The following is a 26279-nucleotide window of genomic DNA, read 5'->3' as shown; positions in this document are numbered from 1 at the left end:
TAATATATTATGAGAAACAGCTTTTCTAAAACAGACAAGACTCAAGGCCGATATCTTCTGGGATTGTAGTGGTTCTCTTACTTGGTCGTGGTCAGCTTGTATGTCTCAGCAGCTTCCAGGGAAGACATCACATTTCATTTTTGCTAGAAGACATAATTGTTCAGTGATTTCTCCTGGGATTTCAGCATCTGCATTGAGTTTACTTGTTGTTCCCAAATTCATGTTAGTTTTCAACAATGCTCAAAACCAATCACTTAGGTTAGGCAGTTATTAGGGCATCCGCTGTACAATGCTATAATATTCCTTATTATGATTATTTATTATGCCTATCATATTTCACAGCCCTTAACAGAAATTATCATCACTGTCCCCATTGGGGCTCACAATCTAGATTCCCTATCAGTATGTCTTTGGAATGTGGGAGGAAACCAGAGAACCCGGAGGAAACCCATGTGAACACAGGGAGAACATACTTACAAAATGAAGAACTGTAATTAATGATATAAAGCCTTGGACAGCACAAAAAAAGTAATAATAATAATTTTTATTATAATAGAGCATAAAGAGGGAGAAAAAACAAATTATGTGATTATCAAATCATTTCCTTAAATGGAATCTATCAGCACCGTAAATCTACCAACAGCTCTGGATAAGAGTCCAGGAAGTATTGATTGTAGCTACACACTCATCAGTCGGAGTCTTCATCCGTTTTCAGTCTCGCTTCGGTCGTAACGGCTTTTGTAACCTGCCGGATCATTCTGTGTTAGTTTTGTTAGAAAAGATTCAGTACACTAGCGGACACAGACAGAACACGGCCCCTGTGCCAGAACAATACATGGGCCCTTCGCAGTTCAATAGATCATCAGCATTGTACATATAGGATACAACATCTGTTACAAGATTGCAACTCATCACATGCTTAGATTAAAAGTATCCGCTGAAATGGTTTCCCTGAAAAAAAGAGGTTCTGTATATTAGGGCAGTGTATTTTTAAAGGCTTTGCCTTGGATTCATGGGACCCAATAAGTGTACGTGCCAGGAACTACTGCGGGTTTGACGCCGCATATTTAAGCAGCGCCAGCTTCACAGCATCCAGATGTTACAGCATAGTGGATGGCATTTCTTGAAATCCCATGTCCTCGATGCGTCCATAGACGGATCACTCGCAGAGACTGACATGCGGCGCGTCTTTCCAGACTGCAGCATGTCGATTTCTCTTGTGGAGATGCAACAGAAATTACATGAATAGAATATATTGAACGCGGTAAATCTGTGAACACCGGCGGATTTACCAACGTTCAATAGAAGGCAGCGAAATACTCTGCGTCCAAAGCGCCGCTACTTCGGAATCGTGGGAACGTAGCCTAATACAATATCATGGAGAGGGAAACAATTTGTGTGCCCCTCCCTGATGCCTCTACAGCATTGCATCCATGTAGATCTAATAGATCTAATACAGACATGACATACCCCTGCAGACTGCACGCTACCTCGGTTGTATAACACGTCCCATGGAGAGTTGCATAAGCCTCTCCATTCATCACTTTCCACCCAATCACTGGCCAGGACTGTGACTCACTCGCCGACCTCCCTCGGTTCTGGCCCCTGTACCCTTTCCTGCTATTGTGTGAGTTTTATGTTACTAAATAACGTGACTTTTCCCATTTTCTGCACATTGTGGATAAGAGGAGCAGACCGGTGAGTATGGGGCTGGTAATGTGTGTGTGCAGGCTAAATGTGCAAGCAGCCGAGTATCTACTAATGTAGATATACAGGGCAGATATCCCGCGCTGCAGAAGTTCATGATTTCTTCCACAATATCTCTGAATTATGGCAGCAGTAAGTAGAAAATAATCAGTTGCAGATGGGATGGGGGGATATGTATGTTCACTAGTAAACTGTTGTAACATACTTCTTCCGCATAGTCCATCACTATTACTGTTCTCTGCACATCATTTATCGAGGTTTGCTATTAAACTACTGCTGATGGGTAAATATTTATTATTCTTTGCTCATACAGCACTTTACAGACATCGTCATCACTGTCCCCATTGGGGCTCACAATCTAAATTCCCTATCAGTATGTCTTTGGAGTGTGGGAGGAAACCAGAGAACCTGGAAAAAAAACATACAAACACGGGGAGAACATACAAACTCCTTGCAGATGTTGTCCTTGGTGGGATTTAAACCCAGGATTCTGGTGCTGCAAGGCAACAATGCTAACCACTGAGCCACCGTATAGTGTTAATCACTGAGCCACCATGCCGAATATTTACTGATAGGTGCCATTTGTTTGTCCATGTGAACGGGCCTTAAGTCTATGGTTACTGGCAGAGCATGATGGTGACATGTTGTATTTTAATTTAATTGTTCCAGAAACATAGTAGAGGTGTCAAGTGGCCATAGAAATAACCTGCCCATACAGTTGACCCATAGGTATGCTGAGGATGGCGTCTGGGGGAGATAGCCTTCAGCTGATAGCAGGTATGGACTGGGGCTGAAATCATACAGGCCCATGTTGTCCCCGTCCCCATGAACCAGATGGAATATATTACTATTATTACCCTGGATGGAGATTTACTACAAGACCAATATTTCTAATCATTCCCGTAGCCTGCTGGGGTAAGTGATGGAGTCGGCGACTTTGTGCTCCTTCACAACTCTTAACAGTATGAGTGTCTTGAGAACACTGATTTTGTTAACAACGTAGCAGACAGGCGGCTCTTGACCAGACAGGCCCTTCTGGCATTTGCCAGAATTGCCAGATGGCCAGTCCGGCCCTGGCTCATAGTTATCTCTTGTCTAGCAGAAAACTGATTGTGATCAGCAAACATCCCATCTCTAATGATTTCTTTAGGTTTAAAAATGTACGAGCACAGCGTATTCAAGATAATCCTGATCTTCCTCACTGTCGCTGTGTACATCGTTACTGTGGCGTTTAATGCCGGAGCTGGCTCTGGATTAATGAAAGGTAAAGAAATATGATAATAGTTACACTGTAGCAATAATACATAAGCTTACAATCCTTGTCTATTACACCAGATCTGCCTTTTCAACACCATAGACGAACAAAACATTTTCCACTTTCCTCTACTGATAGCGAGTCATTCTTTGCCATCTATTTTGGTAAAATGGCAATATATTCTGCAAAAAAGATAAAAGAGAAAGTGCCAGAAATGTCATGAAAATGCACTATTGAACATACGCTATGGTTACCATATTTATTAAATACCACATAGAACCTTAGAATTGCAAATTCACTCTTTCCCCAAGAGGAAGAAAGCTGGCTCTCCATTGCTAAGAATTATAGGTGTCCATCCTATAAGTTAGTGCAAACACTTTAGATGGGGTGTCCCAGTTTGGACAGTTCTCATCTATCCCACCACTGGAACCCTCAGATATCCTGATAATTGGGTTTAGATGTTCCCCACTTGACTTTCTGGTTGAGTTGGGTCTAGACTTCCAGATTGTGTGTTCCCGGACTGAACAGCAGAATCCCACAACCCTTTGAATAAAAGCTCTGCTACATCCTTCACTAAGCAGTTACTGATAAGAAACATCATTGGTGGTCCGGTAACTGCTTAGTAAAGGATGTAGCAGAATAATGTATAATTCAAAGTGTGAGATCTCGCAATAACACTCACAATTTCTCCCTTTCGATACAAGAGTGGCCGCAGGCGGTTTGGGATCCCGTTCTGCTTTACAAGATCCAACAATCTGGAAATCTGTATCTTACATTTGCTAGAAAGTCCAGTTCTTTACCCTGACATTAGAGATCCTTTTCATTTTTTTTTGTAATTAGGGTTATTGAGTAAATTCGTCAATCTTTGTCTGCCTATTCTTAACTGTTCCGGACCGCTCATAGATTTTAAACATCCGGGCCGTCCCGCTCCTACTCTGCAGTGACGTTCGAAAATATCACTGCATAGGAGCGTAGCCACAAGTGATCATTCAGTAGTGAAAGCAGAGATCTGGCTGTCAGACAGTCTGCGTAGCCATAGAGAAGGCACAGACATCTATTGCCTTCTCCAGCGCTAAAGAAGTGCTGTGTACACAGTATTATGAAGCACCAGCGCTTCCTCCTCCATACACAGCGGTTTTAGTGATTGCTAAAGGGAAAGAGCAGGAGCTCCAGAGTCATAGGAGATCCAGACAGCTCTGCTGTGCAGCCAGGGGGCTGGATTTCCCCTGTAACTAGGGTTATTGTAATGTACAAGATGCTTTTTATTAGCATGGGCCATTAACTGTCAATACATAGAATAATTACTCATATTAGGTATAATTAAAACATACAGAAATTACCCTGATGAGAATGATATTTGTACCCACAGATATATTCTTACAGAGAGTAGGAAATATCTCGGATAAATTCAGAACTGATTTCACACCCTCGGGATGGACATTTATGATCTGGAATGTGATCTATGCTTGGCAGTTCCTCTGGCTCGGTTATATCCTTTCTGGGCTTTGCAGAAGGTAGGAATAAATACCGTAAGTCAGTATGAAGGTCACTGCACAGTGCTTTCTATCATGTTATCCCCTTGAAGGCTGTCCTAAAATACTCTAAAATCTCCCATATGCATTAGATGACTGTCGGCCAAACGATGCTTTGGTCTATTGTTCAGCCGGCAGCCATCTCGGCCGTTTCTCCCATACTGTACACCGCAGTGCTCGCTTGGTCGACAACTGCTGTGTTCTCTTTGAGAAAGTTGACGACTGACATGTCTGCCGGCAGCTTATCTCGGGAGAACAAAGTAATCAGCAGTCTGAAATACCAAATCGGCACCACCCCAACAATCAATTGAACGACACCCCCATATACATTAGAGTGTCTGCCAAAGCCGTCGATATCAGCCTGTGCGGATGACATTTGTTTAATGTGTATGGCGCTCTTACATTCAGGTGTAAGTGATTTTTCCTGTATGCAAAAAACAGTCTGCATTTCATCCGCTTTTTGGTCAATGAGTCAGTTTTTATCGATAGTTTCATCACTGATTTTCTGATATGAAAATGTAAAATAAGCAAATCTCAAAACTTCTCCTACAAATTGCAATGTTAAAAACTGACAGGAGATGCCATCCTTGTGCTGTTAATGATATTTCACGGATCCATAGACTTGTATGGGTAATTTTGATCAAAAACAGACATGTGAACAGCTTTATCTATTATATTGGGGAAGTGTTCTATCCATGAAAAACACAAAACCCGCTCCTGAAGAATGGACTCCTGAATGAGGCCTAATGAAAACTAAATGCACATCAAAGTCTGCCAATTTTGGTGAGACCAGACACCTGTGTTATGTGTATAGGGGCCTCCCGATTCTTCCCCAACAGAACATACTGGGCTGGTTAAACTGTTAATAGCAGCCAAAGCTCTTGTTTTGCCAATACACCGGCAAAGCTGAAGCGGGTCTCTCAGCTTAATATTCTCCCTTATGAAAAGGCTGCATACTACAGCTACATACTGCAAACAGACAAAACACAAAAGAATGTTGTGACATTGGGATATTATGAGCAGTAAGGAATAAGCCGGACACAGAAGAAAAGAGCGTCAGCTGCTGAGACCTATTGCTGCTATGATTACTTGCATACATAGAAACTGTCAGTCACTATCCAGAGGGGCGATGGAGGTAGAGGACTATATTTTCAGTGTATTTATTCAACATACCTGGTAGCTGTAGCATGCTGCCCCTACATTAGGTACCATTTAACCACTATTCAATATACGCTGTACATGTACAGACTATATCAGGTGTGCATGTATGGAGCAGGCACAGGAGCTGAACCTGCACTATACACAGTAAATACTGGCTGGTTTTTTTTAGCTTTGAGAGATTTCTACTCTTGAGACTGGCATGGGAAGCGGTATCAGAAAAGGTGCAGGCTGGTTTATTAAAATTCCATAAACAGCTCAGGATAACCAAACAAAACAACCTGTCCAGGCACAAAGCCAAAACATAAAGTAAATAGTCCATACAGAACAAAAAGTTTCCTCCTTGGGTTAGTATCCAGCTCTTTAGTCCTTAGCAAAGACAAACAGCACTGGAGGTCTGCACACCTCCACAAAGACAATGAGTGAAACAACTGGTCTCCTTTTTATCTGCCATACCACGCCCCGGGGTAAGATATGTGAGCAACCCGTCCCACCTATCTCTCTGACTGATTGTAAAAGTGAAGTAGTTAGAACAAGCTTCCAGGTTCAAGTCCACTAGCGGGACATGAAATAAGTAAAAGAGTGTAACAATCTGAATAATCACACCTCTTTTCCCAATACAAAAAATAAATACATGTAAAGAATCAAAAAATAGACATGTTTGGTATCGCCACATCAGCAAACCCCAACCTATCAATATATAAATTACTGTATTTATTCCATAAACTGTAGAGAAATAACAAACACCAGATTTGCCGTTTTTCGGTTGCTGCACCTCTCTCAACAATATACAGTAAAAAGCAATCAAAACATCATATTTGCTTCAATATTGGAATCAATGAAAACTCTAGCTTTCCCACCAAAACTAAGCCCTCACACACAGGCTCGGACTGGCCCATAGGGGAATCCCCCGGTGGGCCCCTGTGCAGATCTGGGCCCCCAACCCAATTGTATGGACAGTACTTGGCATAATTCACTTGATTAACTCTGTACAGAAAAAAGCAGCATCTTAGCATTCATTAACCAAACTACCCGGTTAATTATTCTATAGAGATATAGGTAAATTTGGAATTGAGGGTAGTGTAATATTTGTATGCAGGTGAAAAGTGGGCCCCCCCAAAGTCCAAGTTACTGGTGGGCCCTTGGCACCCCATTCCGACACTGCTCACACACCATAATCTACATTAAAAAAAATAGTTTTTTAGAAAATGGAGAAACAAATTATTTTTTTTTCACAAATTAAAAAAAAAAAAAAAAAAAACTATTACATTTTTTTTTAAACTATACAAGTTTAGTATCAACACAAATGTACTATCCCAGAGAATCATGTTGGCAAATCATTCTAAACACAAAATGATCACTGGAAAAATCTAAACCTCAAGCCACAATTGCAGATTTGCATTTTTTTTTTCACGGTTTCACTGCCCTTTGTTTTATTTTTCCTGCAATTTTCAGTGCACTATGTGTTAAAATGAATGGTGTCATTCTCAACTTCAACTTGTCCAACAAACAACAAGAACAGACACAGTTATGTAGATGTAAAAGTAAAAATGTTATGTATCTTAGATAAAAGGGAGGAAAAAAAATTGGCTGCAGTTAAAGAGGAACTGTCACCAGATTTCACAATACATATTGCATATATTAGTTAATAGATCCATTAGTACTTATGGAGCGCCCCCATGGGACCGTGGGGTACTCGGTACCGGATCCTGCGGTTCACAGAGGGATGTCACGGTGGCTGACCCGGTCCGTGGCCCTGGGACGTCCATGTAAAAGGGAAAGGTCTTTAAAGGGATAAAATTTGTGTTTGTGACGCCACCTGTGGTATTCAGTCAGAGTGACCGACGCTGCTTTAAGGGGTCCGCTGGGGTGATGTTATGGCAGCTAGATGGTATACCTTCCCACAGGTGAAGTGTATCCCCAGGGCTTCCCAGTGTGTAGATGGTGGATGGTGAGAGGCACAGTGAAGAACGAGGACACAAGGTTGCAGTCTCTGTACCTTTTACTGAAGGTTTCAGCATCCACAGTCCAGAGCACCAGATCACAGGGCAGGCAGAATCCGGCCGGTTTGGAGGCAAATCCAGAGTCCCCTTGTCCAGGTAGAAATCAGTAGCCTTCCTCTAGCGCCTGGGTGTTGTAGTACCTTACTGCTGAGCCTCTCATAAGGTCCTCACAGATGTTGTAGATGTTATGTCTCTCTCTCTGTCCCCCAGATGGATAGGACAAACCTGTATGACCGGTGGTTTGAGGCGTTTTACAGGGACTCTATCATGCCCCAGCCTCTAAGCGGTGCCACCTTGCCTCCTGGGTGTGGGGGCGGGCAGGTAACGTGAAATTAGCTGTCCTGCCGGTCTCTGGAGCAAGGCATAAAGGATCGTTGCTTCCTCGGTGTTCCAGCTACCGGGATCCTGCGCCTCAGAAGGAGGCAACCTGTGTAGGGCAGAACTCCTCCTGGTATCCACTCCTTTGCTACGAGTTCTTCACCCTCTCTACAATACAGTTCTCCTTCAGTGTCTCTTTCTAGAAGCTGCTGCACTTAGGGCAGGCACAGCTCCATGTCCTTCTGTCTCGACCTCTGACAGGCTCCCATCCCTGTCAGGGACCAACTACCTGAGCGAAGCTCAGCCAGCAACTAACTAACTTCCTCCCCAGGCAACCAGTTTTACCTAAGTGTGAAGAGTGCCCTAATAAATAGGAGCAGAGCTCCCCCTGGCGGCCTGGAGTGTGAAATGTGTTGCATGTTTGTGATACCTGGATTCAGTTGTCCCTCTTTGCTTCCAAACATAACACCACTCCCCCCTAGAGGAGAATGATATTACTGCATCGTCCAGGACCTGGGGCGCTGCACTTACGGTACTTGATTTAAAAAAAATCCATGTCAAAATGGCTGTATAATTCTTTTATTACAATGCACATTTTATGAGATTTGCATGCAAGAGAGCTCAGGTGTCACGCTGGGTGAGGAAGGAGTAAGTGCACAACAAAGGCAAGAGGGAAGGGGGAGCCCAAACACTAGGGAAGTGGGCAGTGGAGACCCCTAGGCAGATCTAAAATCCCCCTGTCTGTCCTAAACGTCGCTGTATAGGTCCTGCATGTAATCCCTGCCTGACCCTAGTGATAGGCCCTGGTTAGGGAGAGGACGGGTTATGCACCAGTCAGTTCCCAACTACAACTAAAGACAAAGAGGGTAGGCGAACGAGGGGATACACTTAGCTTGAAAAGACTACCAAGATATCATGCCAGCAATCCTCCAAGAGTCTTCTGAGATGGAACAAACCGTCAGTACGATCTTCCAACTAGACAAAGACAAGTAAAAGCTAACACCAGCAACATGCTTCAGACACGGAATGAATCTAAACCTTCAGCAAAGGAGTCTAATTAGCCGAAGATGGTGGAGATAACCGTTGGGTCCTAAAGGGAGAGGGATATCGCTCCACTTCACAGATACAAAAATCAAGAAGGTGCTTGTGGAGCGCCCCCACACCGCCGCAGGGCCAAGGGGTACCCGGAGCCGGGCCTCTGGGTCTCAGTCCTGGGGTTGTCACGGTGGCTAGACCCGGTCCGTGGCCCTGTCTGTCAGTGGGGGACGTCCGGTGCAATAAGTGGTGGTGTAGCGGTGCAGTTGTGGGGTGCAGGTCGCGGTAAATAACGAGGACACCAGGTTGCAGTCTCTTTACCTCTTTACTGAAGATCTCTGGGTCCTCAGTCCGGAATACGGTTCACCAGGCTGCGCAAGTCCGGCCGGTCCAATGGCACCTCCAGAGTTCTCTTCACAGGTGGAAATCTGCGTCTTCCCCCTAGCGCTAGGTGTTGTGGTCCTTCCCTGCTGTGCTTACGGAAAGTACCCCACAACTGTTGTGTCTGTTTCTTAAGTTCCCTCACAACTCGATTAGATGATGTTCTGCTAATCCTCCGTCCCTCCCTGATGTTCTGGTTGGGACGGCACCCGTTTGACGGGTAGGCTCGGAGCTCTTCCGGGACCCTAGAGTCGCCCCTCTCCACAAGTTGCCCCCCAAGACTGCATAGGTGATTTGAGTTAGACAGCCCGCCTTAGACTGACTGTCCTGCCGCTGTTTAGAGTATTGCTTGAAGCTGGATATTATGATACTCTCTCGGCGTTCCGGCCACCGGTTATGCGCCTCAGTAGGATGTTGCTTTGGTCTTACAGCACGACTCCTACTGGTATTCTCCTATTGCTATGATCTCGTTTCTCACTCAGCACAATCTATCTCGCTTCTGATCCTTTCTTGGGCACCGCCGCTATCCTGAGCAGGCGCGGTCCCGTTACGTTCGTTCAAGTTGCCAAGCCTCTGTCAGGATCCCACCCCTGACAGAGACCCTACTGTATCTTCCCCCACAACACCCTCTGCCACAAGGTGTTGCCTGGTTCCAACCCAGTCAGCTTCTGATCTAACTTCCTGCCTGACCCCCAGTTTACCCACTATGGTGGGGAGTGGCCTAGTGAATAGAACCCTTAGCTCCCCCCGGAGGCCCGGCTGTGAAATGTATTGGTGTCTGTGATACCTGATCAGATGAACTCCTTCAGTGCCATCAGACGTACCATAGCTCCCCATAGTGGCGGAGCCACAGTACTGCAACGACCAGGACTCTGGGGCGCTGCACTTGAGCTAATCACAATGACCTTCTATAGCCGGATCCGGGATAGCTGTCAGTCACCCCTGACACACCCGTGACATCAGGAGCTCAAGTGTATTCAGTGTCCGCCCCCAGTCTGATTGACAGCTGCAGCTTGTACTGAGCTGTATGATATCTCTGCAGCAGCAGAGAGGAGGAGCACTGAGGAATTGGCAATCAGGCTAGGTGGGCCTGACTAACAGCTAAACTTAAAAGATAAAGTTTTACACAGAATATAAATAAACAGGTTTTTATATAACTTGATCCTTTTGTTCTATAAATCACTTGTTTTGTTTTTTTCCTGTTCCTTCCATAGGAGTGAGCTTGGTTGGATGTATTTGAAACCAGATGTTTTTCCAGTCTCTTTTTACCTTGTATGGATTCTGAATAATGTTCTCAATGTAGGATGGCTTTTCCTCTGGGACCGGGAGTAAGTATGGTTTCTACATTGTAGAAGAACTTGCTGTAGTATCCATGTATCACTTCCACTATTCTAGGAAATGTATCAGTCATCTGTTAATTACCTTTCACATGAAGGTGCACAGTCTTCACACTTATTTAATTTATCTAGTTTATTTCATTTTCTACATATGTTTACTGTAGTGTTTTTTTTGTTCCTAGACTCTTGATTCCTGCCTTGGTATTTTTGGGTGTCATTGCTTTAACAAACCACATAGTGCTCTTTATTTCACATCGAGCACTACATCTTCATGGTGAATGGTTTCACAGACAAAGACAAGTGGAATTGTGGCTTATTCGAATCTTTGTAAGTTGTGCAAGAAACTTATATTATGTCATTCAAAACTATACCGCCATATTTTCACCATACATGCAGGTGCTATGCTCAATTTATAGCATGTGCAACAAAATACGTACAACCTGGAGTAAGGAGTATTAGACTCCTAAGATAGGTGTTAGCTCATCGCTAAGGCTGGTTTCACACTAGTGTACGGGAGTGCTGCGGATGGCAGCGTACTTCCTCCCTGAAACCACGCCTACGCTCCGCCTACGCCTCCTCGCGCTCTGCTGTGCCCTGTGTACCTATCTTTAACATTGGGCTCGCAGGGACGTACGCTGTATGCGGATGCTTCCGCATGTGCCTTTTGGTGTTGCGCCGAATGCAACATGTTGCATTTTGTTGCGGTCGGCATACAGCACGTACTTACAGTTGTTGTCATCATCAGTGCAACATACAAGAAGATCAAGAAGTTGGTAACTTATAGGGAATCTGTCACCTAATTTTTCATATATAAGATGCGACCACCGCCATTAGGGGCTTATCTACAGCATTCTGTAATGCTGAAGATAAGCCCCCAATGTAACCTGAAAGATAAGAAAAGCAAAGTTATATTATACTCACCCAGGGGCGATGCCGGTACGGTGCGGTCCGGGTCCGGCCCCTCCCATCTTCATGCGATGACGTCCTCTTCCTTGCTTCCTGTCGCGGCTCCTGCTCAGGTGTAATTTATCTGCCCTGTTGAGGGCAGCGTAAAATACTGCAGTGCGCAGGCACTGGGTTTCTCGGACTTTTCCCGGCGCTTGTGCACTGCAGTACTTTGCTCTACCCTCAACAGGGCAGATAAACTACGCCTGCGCAGGAGCCGCGACAGGAAGCAAAGAAGAGGACATCACTGCATGAAGATCGGAGGCGCCGGACCAGGACCGCGACACCCATCGGACCGGACTGCACCGGGACCGCCCCTGGGTGAGTATAATCCAAGTTGTTTTTCTTATCTTTCAGGTTACATCGGGGGCTTATGTACAGCACTACAGAATGCTGTAGATAAGCCCCTGATGGCGGTGGACGCATCTTATATACGAAAAAGTAGGTGATAGATTCTCTTTAAAGTGAACCTATTGTTATACTCACCCAGGGGCGGTCCAGTCTGATGGGTGTCACAGGTCCTGGTCCGGCGCCTCCCATATTGTTATGATCGCCACCCTCCTGCTTGCGTCATGGCTCCCCGGCATCGCGTACTTATCTGCCCTCAGAGCAAAATACTGCAGTGCGCAGGCGCTGGGCCTCTCTGACCTTTCCTGGCGCCTGCACACTGCAGTACTTTACCCTCAACAGGGCAGATAAGTACGCCTGCGCAGGAGCGCGATGCCGGGGAGCCATGACTCAAGCAGGAGGGTGGCGATCATAAGAAGATGGGAGATGCCGGACCCGGACCTGCGACATCCATCTGACCGGACCGCCCTGCAGGTGAGTATAATGTAACTTGTTTTTCTTATCTTTCAGGTCGGATTGGGGGCTTATCTACAGCATTACAGAATACTGTAGCTAAGCCCTGAAAGGTGGTGGCCGTAACTTATATAGGCCAAAAATGGTGACAGGTTCACTTTAAGGTATAGGACCTGATTATTCAAGTTTGGCGATTTTCCTGCCGGTCTTGATGAGGGGTCGTGACAGAGTCAGATGCTCCTGGTTCATGAAGATGTACAACTTCGAGTTGCGTCAAAATTTTGCGACAATGAATTGGGACCATAGTGTCAATATAAATATTCTGTATAACAAACATTACCAATAGTCCTTAAATTGGGCAGGAGCCTTTTCCCCGGTCAACTCTCATATGCTCTGATCTGCTAGGTCTATTATAGCCAACGCTCTTATATTGGACCTCTAGAAGTCTTGGCCCCGGTGAGGTGAAAAGAAACTATACAGAATCAACTAAAATTGTGAGGGCTGAGGGAGGAAGTAAACACCAGACATTAGTGAAATTAAACAGCGGTAAAAGGAGACCTTTAGGCTACGTTCACATTGGCGCTTTTGCAGCGTTTTTTTAACGCTTTTTTTATGCAAATTTTCAGCTGCGTTTTACAGTAGCAGCAAAGTCTATGAGATTTCAGAAATTTCATGCAAGCCCATTTTGTGCTTTACATGTTTTTTTGCACAATGGAGCCTGTCACTTCTTTCAGTGTTTTTCACCCATTAAAATGAATGGGTGGTGAAAAAATGCGCCAAAAACTCAGGTATCATGTTTTGCTGTGTTTTTTGGGGCAAAACCTGATTCTATGGAATAGGACTTTTTTCAACACTAAACTTTATCAGCACGTACAAGAAACAAATCAGCATGCCAAAACTGCAGCAAAAAACGCACAAAAAAAGTATCAAAAATGCAAAATGCCTTACAAGTCAAATGGTCGATGAAATAAATGGACAGAACATGGATTTGATCCAATTTGTATCCTATTGCTGTCTATTGTTTCCTGCCTAATGGGTAAAACGGACACAAAGACCTATACAATCAAATCAATGTTGTGTGATCATTCTGTCATGTCGGACGCTGTTCAGACCAGGTCGTCCGACAGACAGCGGTAGTTCCGCTTTTGACTACTATTTGCTCATTGGCGTTGGCTAGATTTTGTCTAGCTGTTCCGGGGTTAATTTTCCTGATCCTCGGATTGGAGGCTGGGCCATGCCCATTGCCTTTAAATAGTTCTCCTGATCATTGGGTGTCGCCGATTATAGCTTCTGTCTTGTTCGTTGTTATCTCGGTCTGGAGTGGAGAGCTGGTTGCTGGAGAGTCGTTGCTGGTGGTGTATTTTCCTTTGTCTTATTTACTCCTTCCTATATTTGTATTTATTTTGCCCTGCACATTTATAGTAAATTCCTGAGTGACTGCGGCGTAGTGTATATTTTCCTTTATCCTTGTCTGTGCTAACTGTGGGTATTGGTGTATTGCATTCACTGGGTGGAGGGCAGAGGTTTTCAGCTTAGGGTTGAAAGCGGAGGTTTTCAGCTTAGGGTTGAAACAGGATGCAGGGTGAGGTTCGAGGCCTGGACATGCAAACCATCAGTGTAAACTTCAGGTAGAGGGTCAGTCAGTATTTCCCTAGTCAGAGGGAAATTGCAGGGGCCCGGGTTATTAGCTCTCGCTCACCTAGTCTCCCCGTGACATTATAATTAGCCCAACAACAAAAAAAAGGGTTTTTTTTTCTTGTGTTTTGTCATGGATCCCATGACTTCCATAACCCGCCAGTTGGAGGCGCTGTCCCTACAGGTCACTGAGTTGAGGGGGGCAGTACAGCAACAGGGATTAGCAGTATCTAATGTGCAAGCTAGAGCGACAGGAAGAGTTGCTGAGCCTAAATTTCCTTTGCCTGAAAAATTTGCTGGGGAACGCAGTAAATTTGTTTCTTTTCGTGAAGCTTGCAAACTATATTTCCGTATGCGCCCGATCTCCTCGGGTGATGAGGCTCAGCGTGTGGGCCTGGTGTTGTCATTGTTAAGCGGGGATCCCCAAGCATGGGCGTTTTCTTTGCCATCTGATTCTGCTGGATTTGACTCCTTTGAACCTGACAGAATGGCTCTGGCAGAATCTAAGATACGCTCTATTCGCCAGGGGAAGCGAGTTGCAGAGGATTACTGTTCTGAATTTCGCCGCTGGGCGATCGATACACAATGGAATGATCCAGCATTGCGGAGTCAGTTTATTCATGGGGTTTCTGGGAGGGTTAAAAAAGCCCTTCTGATGTACGAGACTCCTGCTTCTCTAGATTCCGCTATGAGTCTGGTTGTCCGCATTGATCGCCGTTTGCATCAGGGGGAGCATGAGACACCGCCTATGGGAGAAGGTTTAGGTTCACGTGAGGTTGCTGCAGGTGAGCCCATGGAGCCTATGCAAATCGCAGGGGTGTCACATGTAAAGCGTCGAGCCCCTGAGCTCAGGAAGCAGGGAGCCTGTGGTAAAATTGGTCATTTTATTAACATCTGTCCTCTGCTGACTAAGAAAAACACAACGGCGGAAAACTTCTAAGCTCAGAGGGTGTGGAGGAGACCTATCTGAGCTTATGTATATCCTCTGTGGTGGTTTCTCAATGCATGCTCCCTGCTAAGGTTTTTATCGCTGGCAGTGAGCTGCCAATTACTGTTTTTGTGGATAGTGGTTCAGCCACAAATCTCATTGATGAGGAGTTTTGCGCACACAGCAGATTTTAGGATTGAAAAACTGCCTCATCCTATCCGTGTGGTCACCATCAATGCAGCTCCTCTCTCTCAGGGCGAGATTACTGAATTTGTGGCTGAGGTGAAACTCCACATTGGGGTTCTACATTCCGAGCGGGTTACATGTAAGGTGCTCAGGAATCTTCCTGCTCAGGTGGTTTTGGGTTTTCCTTGGTTGTCTATGCACAACCCGGTAATTGACTGGAAAACTCAGGACATAATTCAGTGGAGCGAGTTCTGCCAGGAGAATTGCCTGGCCACATGTGTGGCTGTGGTGACTTCAAGCATTCCAGAGTCACTTCTGGATTTTGTGGACGTGTTCTCTGAGAAGGGTTGTTCAGAGTTGCCGCCACATCGTCCCTATGACTGTTCTATCAGGTTTAAACCAGGGGCCAAATTGCCTAAAGCAAGGATGTTTAACATCTCCGGTCCGGAGAGACAAGCGTTAAAAGATTATATTGCTGAAAGCTTGAGCAAAGGGCACATCAGGCCGTCATCCTCGCCGGTGGCAGCAGGGTTCTTCTTCCTGAAGAAGAAAGATGGCGGATTACGCCTGTGTTTGGATTTCAGGGAGTTGAACCAGATTACGGTTCGTGATCCATACCCTATGCCACTAATACCAGATTTGTTCAACCAGGTGGCAGGTGCTAAGTGGTTTACCAAGCTTGACCTCAGGGGGGCGTAAACCTCATAAGAGTCCGTCATGGTGATGAGTGGAAGATGGCTTTTAATACCCCTGAGGGTCATTTTGAAAATTTGGTGATGCCATTTAGGTTGACTAACGCATCTGCAGTGTTCCAACATTTCATCAATGATGTGTTCTCGCATGTTTTGGGGAAATTCGTTATCGTGTACCTAGATGACATTCTCATATATTCTTGCGACCGTGATGCTCATTTAGATCATGTCAGGCAGGTGTTACAGCTTCTCAGAGAGAATAAGCTGTATGCTAAACTTGAGAAATGTGTATTTTTTGTTCAAGAGTTGCCATTCTTGGGTTATATTGTGTCTGCTTCTGGTTTTAAAATGGACGCCGCTAAGGTGCAAGCGGTGCTGCATTGGGAACGTCCTGATAACCTGAAAGCACTTCAGCGGTTCCTTGGGTTTTCTAACTACTATAGGAAATTTATCAAGGATTTTTCCATCATTGCTAAACCGCTAACTGACATGAATAAAAAGGGTACCAATTTCTCAGTTTGGCCTGAGGCTGCTGTGCGCACATTTGAGTTTCTTAAGAACAGTTTTGTTTCAGCCCCCATTCTTGTGCAGCCAGACGTATCAAAACCGTTTGTTGTGGAAGTCGATGCGTCTGAGGTTGGTGTGGGGGCGGTACTATCTCAAGGCTCATCTTTGAGTGGTTTGCGTCCGTGCGCCTATTTCTCCAAGAAACTGTCGTCCGCCGAACGTAACTACGATATCGGCAACAGGGAGTTGTTGGCTATTAAGTTGGCCTTTGAGGAATGGCGACACTTCTTGGAGGGGTCGGTACATCAGGTTACGGTTATTACCGATCATAAGAATCTGCTGTATTTGGAGTCAGCCAAGCGTCTGTCCCCAAGGCAGGCTCGCTGGGCATTGTTTTTCACGCGGTTCAGTTTTGCTGTCACGTACAGACCGGGGTCTAAAAACACTAAGGCGGATGCTCTGTCCAGGTGTTTTCTGGGGGGAGAACCTCGGGAGGATCCAGTACCCATCCTCCAAAAGGGTGTTGTGGTTTCGGCTCTCACTACCGAGATTGAGGCTGAGATTGCCGAGGCTCAGGAGGAGGTACCATCTGAGCTTCCCATCAACAAATCTTTTGTACCGCTTCATCTCCGCTTAAAGGTTTTGGCGGAGCATCATGATGCTGTCCTGGCTGGCCACCCAGGGGTTAGAGGTACTTTGGAGTTGGTGTCACGTCGGTTTTGGTGGCCCAAGATCCGACAGGACGTGGTCTCATACGTGTCAGCTTGTACCATGTGCGCTAGGGCTAAGACGCCCCGCTCCCATCCTGTTGGCACACTACTTCCTCTTGAGGTACCTAGTAAGCCATGGACGGAAATCTCCATGGATTTCATCACTGATTTGCCCTCATCAGCTGGGAACACGGTCATCTTGGTGATTGTTGATTGGTTTTCAAAAATGTCGCACTTTGTGTCTTTGCCTTCGTTGCCTAACGCTAAGTCTCTGGCTCAGGTATTTGTGCAGGAGGTGGTCAGACTTCATGAGGTTCTGTCTGACATCGTGTCTGATAGGGGGTCTCAGTTTGTGGCAAAATTTTGAAAAGCATTTTGCTCACGGCTGGGGATCAAGTTGTCCCATTCTTCGGCGTTTCATCCTCAGTCAAATGGTCAGACTGAGCGTATGAACCAAAATTTGGACCAGTACCTACGCTGCTTTGTCTCTGCTTTGTCTCTGATAACCAGGAGGAGTGGTCTACCTTTCTTCCTTTGGCTGAGTTTGCCATCAATAATCACCGCCAGGAGTCATCTGGGGAGTCTCCGTTTTTTTGTGTTTACGGGCTACATCCTCAATTTTGTACTTTGAGTCAGAGGGGCTCTTCCGGTGTTCCGGAGGAGGACCAGTTAGGAGCACAGTTGTCGTCAGTCTGGAGGAGAGTTAAACAGCACCTGTTGAGTGTGGGTGCTAGGTACAAACATGTGGCTGACAGTAGGCGTGTGCCAGGTCCGGACCTGAGTGTGGATGACTGGGTGTGGTTATCCACAAAAAACATAAGACTTAAAATACCATCCCTTAAATTGGGTCCACGGTTTATTGGTCCATTTAGGGTCACCGCCGTCATTAACCCAGTAGCGTACCGACTGGAGCTCCCTACGGTGTATAAGATACACAACGTGTTCCACAGGTCTCTTCTGAAGAAGGTGGTGGGTTCTGTGGATGCGGCGCCTATGCCACCTCCAGTCTTGGTGGATGGTAACCTGGAATTTGAAGTCTCCAAGGTGGTTGACTCTCGTGTAGTGCGCTGCACTTTACAGTACTTGGTACACTGGCATGGTTATGGGCCTGAGGAGAGGTCCTGGGTACCAGCCTCGGACATTCATGCGGATCGGCTGGTCAGGTTTTTTCATCGTCGCCATCTGGACAAGCCGGGTCCTATAAGCCGTGAGGGCCCTGGGGTCCCTCCTAGAAGGCAGGGTACTGTCATGTTGGACGCTGTTCAGACCAGGTCGTCCGACAGACAGCGGTAGTTCCGCTTTTGACCACTATTTGCTCATTGGCGTCGGCTAGATTTTGTCTAGCTGTTCCGGGGTTAATTTTCCTGATCCTCGGATTGGAGGCTGGGCCATGCCCATTTCCTTTAAATGGTTCTCCTGATCTTTGGGCGTCGCCGATTATAGCTTCTGTCTTATCCTTAGTTATCTCGGTCTGGAGCAGAGAGCTGGTTGTTGGAGAGTCGTTGCTGGTGGTGTATTTTCCTTTGTCTTATTTACTCCTTCCTATATTTGTATTTATTTTGCCCTGCACATTTATAGTGAATTCCTGAGTGACTGCGGCGTGGTGTATATGTTCCTTTATCCTTGTCTGTGCTAACTGTGGGTATTGGTGTATTGCATTCACTGGGTGGAGGGCGGAGGTTTTCAGCTTAGGGTTGAAACAGGAGGCAGGGTGAGGTTCGAGGCCTGGACATGCACACTATCAGTGTAAACTTCAGGTAGCGGGTCAGTCAGTATTTCCCTAGCCTGATGGAAATTGCAGGGGCCCGGGTTATTAGTTCTCGCTCACCTAGTCTCCCCGTGACACATTCTTTCCCAGGACATCTTTAATACAACCCCATACACAGTCATCCAGTCCAAATGAAATCAGCTTATCACTAGTGATGAGCGAGTATACTCGTTGCTCAGGTTTTCCTGAGCACGCTCGGGTGGTCTCCGAGTATTTGTAACTGCTCGGAGATTTAGTTTTCATCACCACAGCTGAATGATTTACAGCTACTAGACAGCCTGAGTACATGTGGGGGTTGCCTGGTTGCTAGGGAATCCCCACACGTGTTCAAGCTGTCTAGTAGCTGTAAATCATGCAGCTGAGGCGTTGAAAACGTAATCTCCGAGCAGTCACAAATACTCGGAGACCACCCGAGCGAGCTCGGGAAAACCCGAGCAACAAGTACACTCGCTCATCACTACTTATCACTGCTGGCATCTTACCGCTGTCTCCAAGAGAAAAGCCCCCAATATAAATTAGACTAACGTCGGCCGAACCTACCAATATCAACGGGTTCAGCAGACAGTCCAATGCATGGGAGAGCCCCAGACAATTTATTGTCAGGGAGAATAATAATTTGGTATGTGTGATTGTATTGTCTAATGGGGATAAGCGATGGCTCTCTCATAGGGAACACAGGAGTGCTCGGCCGAACGAGAGCCGTGTATGGGAGAGCTGCTGGCAGAACGATCGACCTAACCACTTTTTAACATGTGGCGGCCTTAAGAAAACTTACTGCATTTAAAAAAAAAAATAATCTAAAAATCCGCTATTCCTCTAGCAATCCACCATTGTGTCTTTACAGGCTCAGAATGGAATAGCTGTCTATGCAACTTGGACCACAATTGCATGTCTCCTAAACTTTGCAGCGGCTTTGACTTACAATGGCGGCGTTCCTAATAGCACTTCCACTACAGTATGTCTGTCCATCTTGGCGTTTGAAGTGGTTTTGTGGTACGTTATTAAAATTCATAATAGAGATAATGGCAATTGTAATAAGTAAATTATATTTACTTAAAGCAGTTATACAGGATTACAAAAACATGGCAGCACCACAACCGTCCATGGGTTTTTCAGCATAGCTTCATGAAAGAAAATTCTGCTGAACTGTAATACCACGTACAACCTGTGGACAGACATGGCACTGTTTCTGGAAGGAAGCAGCCATGTTTTTCTAATCCTGCCAAGCTCCTTTAATATTTTCCATGTTTTATAAAACACATACTATATACCAGGTCATGCGGAGATTTGCATGTATACAGCGACCATATGTTGATGCTATTTTTTCTTTTAGGTTCTGTTTGGAAAACTTTGTACTTGACAAGTATGTCCGCTACACACTGACCGTGTACCCTGTGGTTATTGTGGCCTTATCTGGAGCGTTGGACAAACATTTCATTGAAGCTGCCCCTACTGAAAATAATATTTATATAGGTAAAATGTTGCATTCTACTTTGCATTAAGTTTGCGATTTTAAAGGAAATCCTGCAAGGTAGACATTGTGGCCCCGATTCATCATTGTTGTTTCTCCAATTGTCTGGAGTAATTTTCTATTTTATTGGCTTTTTTATCTGGACATAACCTCTATAAGGTTTGCACCATTTTTTAAGTTTTTTTTTGCTTTTAAAGGAAATCTGTCACCCCCTTAGACATACCTAAGCTATTAATATGGACATACAGGTACTAGAATATTTAAAATAATCATACCTGTATGCCTCAGATCTGCAGTCTCGTTCTTCAGATATCCCCTTTTAATCTTTTATGTTAATCCGGTCTTCCAGGCTCCGGGGCGTATGGTGCCTAGAAGACAACTTGGCTTCCAGTCTTCATTTGCGTGCCTGTCGTCTCTCATCAGCATCACACGTCCCTGTGACGTGCAGTTGTCACGTCCCTGTGCCCTGTAATTGCCATATTCCTCCTTTCTATGGGCAGTGACTTAATGTTTCTTCTGCTGTACTCAAGCAACTTGTAATCACTCTGTAGTCATATCAGGCTGTCAATACATCTCACACAGGACTAACTTGCCTGTTCTGGACTACTCCTGTGTGAGATGTCATATAATGTAGACCCTGTGCTGCTCTCAGTGCAGAGTGACTACAAGTTGAGCACAGCAGACATAAGTGTGATTACTTGCACATCTCTGGACAGGCAGTGTGGGGGAGGGAAAGTACAGCAGAGGTGATTGTGCTAAAAAAGAAAGCTGATTGAAGGGTTTTTAATGTGACACAGCTAAACTCTGCTTTCCTTTGAGTGTTGCTGCCTACTTACGATGGGTCAGAATCACACAGGGAAAAGAAGTACATGCCTCCAGAGAAACCTCTCTGATGACTCACCATTGGACTTGAGTTATTTAGATTTCTGTGGGATATCTCTGTGATAGACTGGTGAAATTGAAAATAAAAAGTGTAATTCTGCTCTGCAGCCACTATTATATCATGCATCCAGTTCAACAAGAAACATTTAGTGAAAGGTCCTCTTTAAAAGATTATGCAACTTTTTGCACTAAAAAGTCGCAAAACCGGTTAAGGACATATTTTTTTTATTTTGTGCCAAATTCATGAAACTGAATCGTGTGAGTAGTTTTGATGAATTTGGTGCACAAAACACAATCGATTATTCAAATTCTATATGTATTGTTTTTAAGACAAAGGGGACAATATACAATATTAACCCCTTAACGACCACAGATATGCCTTTTAATGGTGGAAGTTAAGGGTACTTATTCCTTAGTGCCGCTTTCTAACGGCGCTGAGAAAAAAGGTTATAGCGCCCCCCAGTGCCAGAAATTCTCAGGGGTAGTCAAGACCCCAGAGAACATGACTCGGGTAGGTTTTTACCTACCCCAGTGTTGCGATCACCATTGGTTCCAGCCAATTTTGCATTCAAAAAGTCAAACGGTGCTCCCACCCTTCTGAGCCCTGTCATGCACCCAAGCAGTGGATTTCCCCCACTTACGGGGTATCGGCGTGCTCAGGGGAAATTGCACAACAAATTGTTTGGTCCATTTTCTTCTGATACTCTTGTAAAAATAAAAAATTTAGTTCCAAAATAAACTTTTGGTGAAAAAAGTAACATGTTAATTTTTTACTTCCTTCCACGCTCCTTTAGTTCTCGTGAAGCACCTGAAGGGTTAATAAACTTCTTGAATGTGGTTTTGCGCACCTTGAGGGGTGCAGTTTTTAGAATGGTGTCACTTTTGGGTATTTTCTGTTATATTGACCCCCCAAACTCACTTCAAATATGAGGTGGTCCCTAAAAAAAATGGTTTTGTAAATTTTGTTGGAAAAATTAGAAATCACTGGTCAACTTTTAACCCTTATAACTTCCTAACCAAAAAAATGTTGTTTCCAAAATTGCGCTGATGTAAAGTTGACATGTGGGAAATTGTATTTATTAACTATTTTCTGTGACACCACTCTCTGACTTAAGGGTGCAAAAATTAAATGTTTGAAAATTGCATCATTTTAAATTTTTTGCCTAATTTCCGTTTTTTTTCATAAATAATCGCAAGTAATATCGAAGAAATGTTACCACTAACATGAAGTACAATATGTCACGGAAAAACATTCTGAGAATAAGTGGGATCCGTTGAAGCGTTCCAGAGCTATAACTTCATAAAGTGACAGTGGTCAGAATTGGAAAAATTGGCTCGATCATTAAGTACCAAATTGGTTTTGTCCCTTAGGGGTTGAAGGAGTTGTCCCACTACTTTCTTCTAAATGTTTGGCACTGATAAAATAAAAATCAGCGTTGTCTGTCCAAAAGTTGTGTCTTGCATTTTAGTTATATCCAGGGGCTTTGCAATTAGAGGTTACAATGTTTACGGAAAGAAAGAAAACCCTTAAAACGCATCCTAGAGAACTCATTCATCAGCTTTTCTTCCTCTTTCCCGAGCGAACCTTAGCGGCATATGGAATCTAAAGGACCAACTTTAGTGCCCCAGGATGTTTATTCTTACATGTCATGGAGATCACATTGGTGGACCACGACTGATCAGAAGTAGAGATTTTAATAAATCTGGAGTAAGCAAAAAATAAAAAATAAATAAAAAGATGCCGGGCTAAACTAAGTGATAAAAATGCTGGAAGATTTGGATAAATGATTCCCACTGGGCACAATTCTGAAACACCGAACCCTTTTATATTTGTATTAAACAACATTATTCACTAGAACGTCACATTTCTATATGTACATAACCCAGAATATTGGCAGAAATGTATTTGATGAATCTGATCATTTAAAGAATACTGTATTTACTATATGTGATTTTCCTTACAAGTCATCGAGCAAGGAGAATATTGGAAACTGTATAGGTTCAAGGTTTCCTGGGCCTCTCGCTGTCTAGAATTGAGTCTCCTGACTGTTTTAACTTCTTATTATACTCATCAGCGTTTTCTTTTTTCACAGCGGTGTTGCTGGCAGTGGCCTGTGCTGTTTTTCTTCTACGTCTTGTTTTAGTCCTATGGAGACACTTCAAGCAGCCGCTTTATACAAGAGTATCGAACAAGTCATCGTTTCCTTTGGCATAAGAAGTTAAGGCGAAAAAAAAATCATAAAAAATGGTGCCAAAAATGATATAACTGTAACAAAATGTATACATTGTTCAGTATTGCTCTCTTGCACTACTGTAATGTAAAGGGAATCAATATGTAACATATAACTAGAGTTGAGCAAATATGTTCGGAATCGGTCGCCAAATCTGAATTTGCCATATTGGTACCCTATTTGTGGCGAATTTATGTTTGAGGATCGGTTCCAAACATATTTGATCATTTCTACTCCCATTGACTCTAATGACGTTCGGCAAATATTGCAAAATCAGTATTCGGCACTGACCACAATTGGAACCGAATTTTGAAAAATTCGCTTAGCTCTACATGTAACCAAAAAAAGTAAAGCTTTTGGCCAGGCGTTTTTAAAAATGGACTAAGACCAGATAATCTGTTGAAATTACAAAGTAACAATTGCTACCTTACTATAACCCCTGCAGGAGCAATACGACATGATTGTGTGCTACCCATCGCTTATGTGACCAGTGCTACCAATCACTGACCCCATCGTTCATGTGTCATACATGCAAATGCTGCCAGTGATTGGCGGCAGCTGTCACATCAAAAAAATGTATGTGATGAAAAATTGCTTAGGACCGGTGGGAATAACTAGCGCATTAAGACTGGAATGGTGGGGATGTCAGTTATGTTTACCGTAAAATATTTAACACATTCCTAGCTTTTCATAAAATTCTGGATGACACTTAAAAGGGTTTTACCAAGTGTGTAAGTTATTTCCTATCGATAGTAAGTGGAACATATTACCGATTGCTTGGGGTTTGACCATTGGGCTCCCCCAGAGATCCCGATATCAGGTCTGCAGAAGCCCATCAGAATTGAGCAGATACCAAGCATGATTGCCTCTGCTCTTTTCCTTCTAAATTAGATTGTCAAAGATAGCAAAGATATGGATAAAAGGTCATATTAAGGGACAACTTAAAATCATAGAAAAATGCCTTTAATCATCTACTTTGAGTTATAACTCTGAAGTCCCTATAAGGTTTCCGTCTGGCACCACCGAACCTTCTATGTTGGTTTCAGCAGGAATATGTGTGTTCTTCCTTTATAGCACCTAATTGTGATCCTACAGAAAGAATACAGAGGTTTAACCCTATAAACTTTTACCTTCTGGCTGTTTGGGTTTTTCTTTTTCAAATCTTACGGCGTTTTCCAAGACACCCTTGGATCCGCTAGGTAAATGTGATTGTATAGATGTGTTTACTGCACTTTTGTCTAACAGTACACTTCAAGGGAATTTACTGTGGGCCAAAAGAAGAAAAATCCCTTAAACGGGGTTGTCTGGCCTTGAGGTATAAGTCTACAGTCAATTTATGTGACTGCAGACTTATGAATCCTCAGGCCGCCGGGGTCACACTAGGGTACAGCATCGGATGCGATATTCTGATGACCCTCGGCTCCTGTTCTGCTACGAGCTACGAGTGTCAGTGCTCTGTGCTCCGATCCTCTCGCATGAGAGAATCGCAGCACAGATGCGGAGGAGACGGAAAAAGTAATTTCTCCATGTCCTCTGCTGCCGGCATCCGCGGGAATCGCACTGAACTCGTGTGATATCCAAGTGTAGTGCAATGTTTCACCGCACACATAGACTTGTACGGGTGCGTGCAATCCAATTCTCACAGCCATTCGCACCTTGCTGCGATTGTTTTTGCATGTCGAATTGGCATGAGAAAACAATCCCAGAAGTGCACTGCCCTATAGAATAACACTGGACCGAGTGCAATCCGATTTTTTTATCAGATTGCACTTGTCCGATTTTTGAGGATTCTCTGGTTTCGGCGCTGGGCAGCCACATGACTCCAAGTATGTAATTTCCATGCTTTAGGCCACATTCCGACTAAACTTGTCCTGCCTCACTCAATGCATTGAGTGTAACTGTGTACGTCTAGTCGGCATGTGACTGCATGTCTGCAAATCACACACTTGCAGTTACGTGTTTGTCGCTCCCGGCACCGTCACCGGAGAATCCTTACAGAGCGCAGTGCATGCACTGTGAGGATTCACAAGACTGCATAATTGGATTTCTGTCGCCTCATCATCCTTCCGCTGGTAGCGCAGGTTAACCCATTTGATTCCAGTTTCTTCACTTTGTAAATTTAGGGCACTCTGATCTGTCCGTCACAAATCACTTAGATTTGTCTAGCACTTGTGGCATACACAGAAAACCGGGGGGGCCCATTGCAAAGATAAAACTGTCCCCCCATTATACTGCCTTTTGTCCAATTTCTTCTTCACCCTTTGAGCCCAAATGCTTCCTCTTTGTTAGCTTGCAATGCGTTTCTAGAGAGGGAGTTCTGCATAATCTCTAGCCTCTTACAACCATGAAACAAAGCGGAGCTGGGCCCCTAACTCAAAGGACCCTAATATATGTTCTTCTTTAGTATAAACGTGTTGTGCACTTTTAGGGACAACAGTAACACCTCAATGTTCCCTATAAAGGCTAACGACACAGAACTTGTCCTGGATGCATCCAATGAAGATCTATGGTCACCAGAGAGGGAACATCTAAAAGTGTAAATCTCTTAAAATATTTTGTGACCAAACTATGTGACGAAGGAATGAAAAAATGAAACACTTGAATTTATTTTAGTAGTAATCTTGCATTTTGGATGAATTTCGTAGTGTAGTCTGATTACAATTACTTCCTTTTTGTACTGTTAAAAATTACATATTTACCAAATTTTTTCTATGATTTTTAATATGTCATTTCTATTTTCACAAATATAAACATTATTGTAGTAAACTTGTTAATACAATAAAAAAAAATATTTTCA

General features: G+C 44.2%; 1 protein-coding gene across 1 annotated transcript; it reads left to right on the top strand.

The window, feature by feature from the left end:
• The first annotated feature begins 1556 nt into the window (after positions 1 to 1556).
• Positions 1557 to 26279, top strand: LOC143804418 (uncharacterized). Its single transcript, XM_077282515.1, has 8 exons — positions 1557 to 1627; positions 2858 to 2971; positions 4332 to 4476; positions 10604 to 10717; positions 10909 to 11053; positions 19743 to 19891; positions 20232 to 20371; positions 23345 to 26279. Exons 2-8 carry the CDS (start codon positions 2866 to 2868, stop codon positions 23464 to 23466), a joined length of 921 nt encoding a protein of 306 aa, XP_077138630.1. The 5' UTR covers positions 1557 to 1627; positions 2858 to 2865; the 3' UTR covers positions 23467 to 26279.

The sequence above is a fragment of the Ranitomeya variabilis genome, chromosome 2, assembly GCF_051348905.1.
Source record: "Ranitomeya variabilis isolate aRanVar5 chromosome 2, aRanVar5.hap1, whole genome shotgun sequence".
Classification (NCBI taxonomy): domain Eukaryota; kingdom Metazoa; phylum Chordata; class Amphibia; order Anura; family Dendrobatidae; genus Ranitomeya; species Ranitomeya variabilis.
This window is presented reverse-complemented; position numbering and strand designations above follow the sequence as displayed.

What these genes read in the sequence shown, in the direction of transcription:
- LOC143804418 (XM_077282515.1), top strand. Translation starts at nt 2,866, where the DNA reads ATGTACGAGCACAGCGTATTCAAGATAATCCTGATCTTCCTCACTGTC. An exon ending in TGGCTCTGGATTAATGAAAG is followed by an intron (nt 2,972 to 4,331) that starts GTAAAGAAATAT and finishes TTGTACCCACAG; the next exon opens with ATATATTCTTACAGAGAGTA. An exon ending in CTTTTCCTCTGGGACCGGGA is followed by an intron (nt 10,718 to 10,908) that starts GTAAGTATGGTT and finishes TTTTGTTCCTAG; the next exon opens with ACTCTTGATTCCTGCCTTGG.